The sequence below is a fragment of the Monoraphidium neglectum genome (genome assembly GCF_000611645.1).
Source record: "Monoraphidium neglectum strain SAG 48.87 unplaced genomic scaffold scaffold03693, whole genome shotgun sequence".
NCBI lineage: Eukaryota > Viridiplantae > Chlorophyta > Chlorophyceae > Sphaeropleales > Selenastraceae > Monoraphidium > Monoraphidium neglectum.
In genome coordinates this window covers 1-5,845 of record NW_014009936.1, presented here as the reverse complement: position 1 = coordinate 5,845, position 5,845 = coordinate 1, and the positions used below count along the sequence as shown (strand labels likewise).

Genomic DNA, 5,845 nt, shown 5'->3' with positions numbered 1-5,845 from the left:
CCATTCTACAACTCAAAATTCATTCTTCCCCCCACCCCTTCGAAATTTATCACCTTGACGAATTGCCCCAGGTGGTGTATGATGCGGAGTTGCCGAGTGAAGCACTGACTGTGCTCAGCACGGCCACTAACCTCACAGCGCTGCAGGTATGCACGATGTGTGTGCCACATGTGCAAGCGTTGAGCGGGGTCCAGGCTTTGGGAGCTGCTTGCTGCAGCTGACGCGAATCCACTTTATTGCTGGTGGGGTGGCTGCCACCTTCGACCTCTCCCCTCGACCACCACCACGCACTCACCAACGCGCCCGACCTCACACGACAATCCAGCTTTTAAGACACCTGCCCCTTGAATAGCCGGCTGCCTTACTTCTCTTGTGCTTGCAAGCCTGCCTACCTTGAATCCTTCCACCCTGGCTGCTGCAGAAACCCCGCTCTCACCCCAGCGTCTCACGAACGCACCAACCCGCAGATCGGCATATCAGACGTCGACAGCCTCTCACCCCTCAGCCGGCTGCCGAAGCTGCAGGTGCGCGCTCGTGTGTGGCGCCCGGGTTTAGGCCCTGGGACTGGTACCACTGTGGGTGGCTCCCGCTGAGGGGTTGGCCGAATGCAGCGCTGGGCCCCTGAGCTAGGGTCACTTTCGCCACTGACGTTTCAACCCCTCTTCTTTTCTTCCTTCCTGGCGGCTTCAGGTTTCCTGCCAGACAGTTGGTGCATCTAGCCCGTCAACATGTATTTTTCATGCTCCGTCTGATAAACTTGCACATCCTGGCATCAACGCGACAAACCAAAAACAACCTGACCCACCTCTCTGCACCCCCAAAACCCTGTTGTTCATCTCACCTTTTGGCTTAAACCCCAAACCGCTGCCCCCAGGACCTGTACCTGGACACCTGTTCCCTAGATGATGTCAGGCAGCTGCCGGTCGCCATAGCGGCTGCAGGGCTGCCGCCGGGCGGGCCACGGGCGCTGACCGGGCTCTACAGCGTTGACCAGCTCTTCCCGACGTGAGACAGGCCGCTGCCCCCATGAAAATCACCCGTCTTTCCGCGAAACCAGCTGCCGGCGGGGTTCAGGCGGGGGCGGGGCCGCGGCTCCCGGGCTGGCTGCTTGCCTTAGCGCGATCGTCCTCCGTCAAAAGAGTCGACCGCGCACGCGCCTGTTTGCTTGCTCACACCCTGTCATGGACGTGCCGGCGGCTGGGGCCGCGATGTTTCATGCGCCTGGTGGCCATCCTCGCCCGCTGTGCATGCCGTCCGGCCGGGGCAAGTTCTTGGGGCAACTTCACACCTGCTCCCGCGCAGACCCTCAGAAGTTCTGATCAAGCACTCACTCCTTCACACATAAACACACACTCACACGCACGCTCACACAAATGCGTGCATCGCATATGCACTCACGCGCATGCACATTTGCGCACTCCCACACCACCCCGCCCGCCAGCGTCTCTGCACAGCCTCACGCGCACCTTATCCCTCCATGTACCAGCCAGGAGCACCTGGCGTCCCTTGCTGACCTGTCAGGGCTCAAGGAGCTTGTCCTGGAGGGCCCCGCACGCGCACTCGCACCCGCATGGGGCCCGCCCCCCGCCCCCAACGCGCCGCAGCCCCTCGTGTGGTGGCTGCACGCCGGCGCGCCGCCGCCTCCGGCGGCGATGGTGCCGGCGTTCGCGGCGGCGGCGGCGGCGGCGGCGGGGCAGCAGCAGCAGCTGCAGCAGCAGGCCGCACAGCAGCAGCAGCAGCAGCAGCAGCAGCAGCAGCAGCAGCAGGGCGGTGGCATCATCGGTCAAGGTGATGACGTCATTGATGACGCTGGCAGTGACAGCAGCGAGGATCTTGACGATTTTATTGAGGAGGATTTGCAGGAGGCTGGCGGCATCCCCCACCCACTCCTGCCAAACGGCGGCGGCGGCGGCGGCGGCGGCGGCGGCTTGGCGGGTCAGCAGCAGCAGCAGGTGCAGGTGCAGGTGCAGTTGCAGCAACAGCAGCAACAGCCCCCATTGGATCTGTCGGTGAGTGATGCCGGTGCCGTCTGTCTGCTTTCCACTCCGGGTCCGCAACTTAGCCCTCATCACCACCGCCAAACACCCAACGCCCCGGGGCCAGGGGGGCTGCATCCTTGGCTTGAATATAAACACTTAAAGTACACGCATCCGGCACTTGCCCTCTGATACGCAAACAAGTCAACGGGCGAGGTGGCCCATTTGATGACCCCTGACCCCCGCTTCTCAATTCCACAACCCTCAACACAGCCCCTGGCCCGCCTGACTGGGCTGGAGGTGCTGCAGCTTGACAAGAGGGAGGAGGGGGACGACTACGAGGGCATCTCACTGCTGGTGGGCCCTGCAGGGCTCAGGGTTCACACCATGACGCGCCCCCTGCTGCTCCACTGTCGTGTATGCGTTTGTGCTGCTGCGTTTTGGATCATGGATCCGCGGCGCTGCGCGTTGCACGGGGTAGGGGCGAGAGACCCCAGCGGCGTTTTGGCCTTCGCCGCAAGCGCGAGGGGCCACTAGGCAGCGGCGGGGGCGTCACCCCTCCGCGCCGCCCCCACGCTGCGCGCTCCTGGCCCCTGCCAGGTGTCGCCAGCTGTGGTGCGGGCCCTGGGCGCGGGCTGGGGCAGCCTCAACACGCTGGACCTCTATAACTTCTCGCCAGAGGAGCTCCCCGCGGAGGTGGGGCGGGGGCGGCCGCTGCGGCCCGGGTCTTCGGCCGGCTGCCGCGCGGCGCTGGGCGCCGCATTGCACGCGCGGAGCGGGCGCCGCAAGGCTGCTCACGCGCCAATCCGGGCGGACGCCAGGCGTCCTCTTCTTTTCGAATGCTGCTACTGCCGCCCGCAGTGCTCCTCTGCCATCCCTGTTGAGGGCTGCCCTGCGCACGAAGGGCGCTCTCACAAACAATTATTGACCCTCCTGTCCTTCATCTCGCTACAGCCCACTCCTCCTCACACAACCCTTCCCGCCTGCAACCCACCCCTCACCCCCCGCAGTCGATTTCTGAGATGTCGCGGCTGACAGCGCTGCGCTCCCTATCAATCAGCAGCTGCCCCCACCACGCCGCGCGCCCGGCGGCCGCGCGCCACCTGGCCTGGTGGCAGGTGCGCGCGCCCTGCTCCCTCCGGGCGCGCCTCTCCCGATGCTCGCGCCGTCGCGAAGGACCCGCTTGCAGCCGCCGCCTTGTCGCGTCCCGGCCCCTCGCTGCAGCTGCGTCCTTTGACATCGCGCGTGCCTGCTCGCCGGCTGCGACGGACGCTTCCAGACGGCTCAAATCCGTCCCTCATCGCGCGCTATGCTCACCGATCGATCAACCATGCCCTGGCCTGGAAATTAACTTCGCGCAGATCCCGCCGCGGCTGACGGCGCTGAGTTTGACTGGCTTTGACCTGTCAGAGGCGGGGGAGGACAGCTGGCAGCGGGGCCCCGGCGACAGGTGGCGACCCATGGGGTTGGGCTTGGGCCGGGACGGCTTTGGGGCGCACAGAGGATGGGCCACGGCGCGGTTGCATTGAGGTTGGCCAGCCGCCTGCCCCCGATGCGTCTTTCTCGTCTCATGGGCCTGCTCAATCTTGTATCCTCTCCTTCACACGTACAATCAACTCGCCCGCAGTGCAGCACCAGCATCCTTTTGCAATCCACCCCCAATCACCCCCCGATTCACCTTCATCACACCACCACTACCCCCCCATCCGCTGCCCCAGGCTCGCCGAGCATTTCGGGGACCTGCTGAGCCTGCGCCTGCACTTCTGCACCCTCCCCGCCGGCCTGCTGCGCGCGGCGGCCCCGGCGCTGGCCGAGAAGCTGCACAGCCTCTCGCTGGTCGACACCCGCGGAGGCAGCATGGAGGAGTTGCAGGTGGGAGTCGTTTGGTACGGCGTTTCGACGTTGGTCCGGGTTTTGGGTGCGTTCCGTCCAGGGTATGTGCCCGGTTTGTGCCGGGTTTGTGCCCGGTTTGTCCGGGGTTTGTTCCCGGGTTGCACATTTGCTGCGCTGCTGAGGGAGAGGGAGCGCTGGAGCGGAGGCGGCAGCTTCTGCACAAGGGGAAGGTGGGGGGGTGGGCGCACCTGCGGTCGCGGCGGCAGCATGGAGGAGCTGCAGGTGGGAGCGGCTGCCCATGAAGTTTGTGCATCGGTCCGGGTTTTTGAATATTTCATCTGGGGTTTGTTCCCGGTTCCGATTTAGCTGCGCTGCCGTGCGGAGAGTGAGCGCTGGGGCCGGAGGCGACAGCAGCTGCACAAGGGGGAGAGGGGGGGGGATGGGAGCTCCAACGGTCACGGGGGCGGCACCTGCGGAGCTCACAATTTAATGGTTGCCCAGGGTCGCGCCAACGCAGCAGGGACCACAGCCCTTCACTGAAATCCCTCACCTGCCCCGATGGGGTGTGGGTCGCCTTCCACGTGGTTGCCTCCCTGCACACTCACACATGCGGGAGCTTGCTTGCACCTTGTGCTGTGTGGCTGGCATGTGACTGGCTCACTTGTGACATGTGCGACTGCAACGCGCAGGTCCTGGGGCAGCTGACTGCCCTGTCTACACTGCGGCTGATGCCGTGTGATCACGGCGTTGGCGGTGTGGGCAAGCTCGCCACCCTCAGGCTCAAGCAGCTCAAGCTCAGGTGGGTGGGCCGCCTGCTGGCGGCATGCCCTTTTCCGCCTCCCATGTGGTCGTCGCCACCCCACCTTTCCACTGGTTGCAGTCGGCGCGCGCAAGTAGACATGACAAATGCGTGTCATTCTGCCCTGTCTGCCTGTTGTGGGTGCCTGGTGGCATCGCCTTCCACCCATTCCAGCCCGCTTTCTCCCATTTTTCAGTCCACCCGTCGTCTCTGCTCGCATTCAGCCTTAGCCGTGACCATGCGCTTGCCCCGGCCGGCCCAGCTCATGGGGCCTGCCCACCTGAATCTCGACCCCCGCCCCCCTCCTACCTGCCTCACTGTTCGCTCAGGCTGAGGCACCTGCAGCGCGCTGACCTGGCGCTGTTGCCGCGCCTCACCAGCCTCTTCGTCCTCACCCTCACCGCCCCCCTAGCCGGCTCCGGCCAGCCCGCGCACGGGCACGGGGGGGAGGTGCGCATGGCGGACGTCGAGGGGGCGGTGGAGGGCATGCCGTACTGCGACATTGAGCTGGAAGGGGAGCCCGCGCTGCCAAACGGCGGCTGATGACCGGTGCCTTGTACGGCGTCGCTGCCGTGCGTCGTGCTTCGCTCGCATCGCCATGTGTAACTTTCCCATACCGGGGGCGCCAGCCTTTCCCAGCTTGCAGCGCGCCACCATGATTCTGACTTGTTTTTGAAACATCTGAAGTTACACGAGAGACCGACGACGCCTGCATAGATGCCGCAAGCGTCTGAGGCGTTGCCGCCAGCGCATGTTGTGACCACACGCTAGCTGCCGGAGCGAGGCCCCCAGCCCCTCAAGGACTTACCAGGAAACGGCGCCCCCGCCGGGGGGCCATACACCGGGCGCAAAACACCTTGCAATGCCACCTGAGAGCGAGTAGTAAACATCGCGGGACTGGGAGCAAGGCTGCGGCTGCGGGGAAACCCGGGTACTGTAAACCGTTTGGCCCGAAAGCCGACGCCTGGCCAGCCCTGTCACGCCGCCTTGAAAGCGGCCCAAGCCAAGGGGGGATGAGCTCACAATCCATGCAGGACAAGAAACAGCCTGCCAGGCCGGCACGCCTGCCGGGCCCGTGCGAGGCCACGATGAATGCGAGACTGAGAGAAGATCACATGTGAGAGCACATAAAAGTAAAGGATCTGGAAGCAAAGCAACTGCTCACAGCTACGGCAGCCCAGCCACCACCGACGGCCCCCCGGCCGCCGCGGCCTCCGCCGCCGCCGCCGCCGCCGCC

At 65.1% G+C, this 5,845-nt stretch overlaps 1 protein-coding gene across 1 annotated transcript; it reads left to right on the top strand.

Moving 5' to 3' along the window:
- Positions 1-1,652: 1,652 nt before the first annotated feature.
- On the top strand, positions 1,653-5,151 carry MNEG_13213 (hypothetical protein; the record flags this gene model as incomplete). The annotated part of the gene is made up of 8 exons (XM_014038315.1): positions 1,653-2,009; positions 2,250-2,333; positions 2,577-2,672; positions 2,987-3,094; positions 3,338-3,426; positions 3,695-3,848; positions 4,499-4,608; positions 4,938-5,151. The coding sequence occupies 8 exons, from the start codon at positions 1,653-1,655 to the stop codon at positions 5,149-5,151; spliced, it is 1,212 nt and encodes a 403-aa protein (XP_013893769.1).
- Between the last annotated feature and the right edge of the window lie 694 nt (positions 5,152-5,845).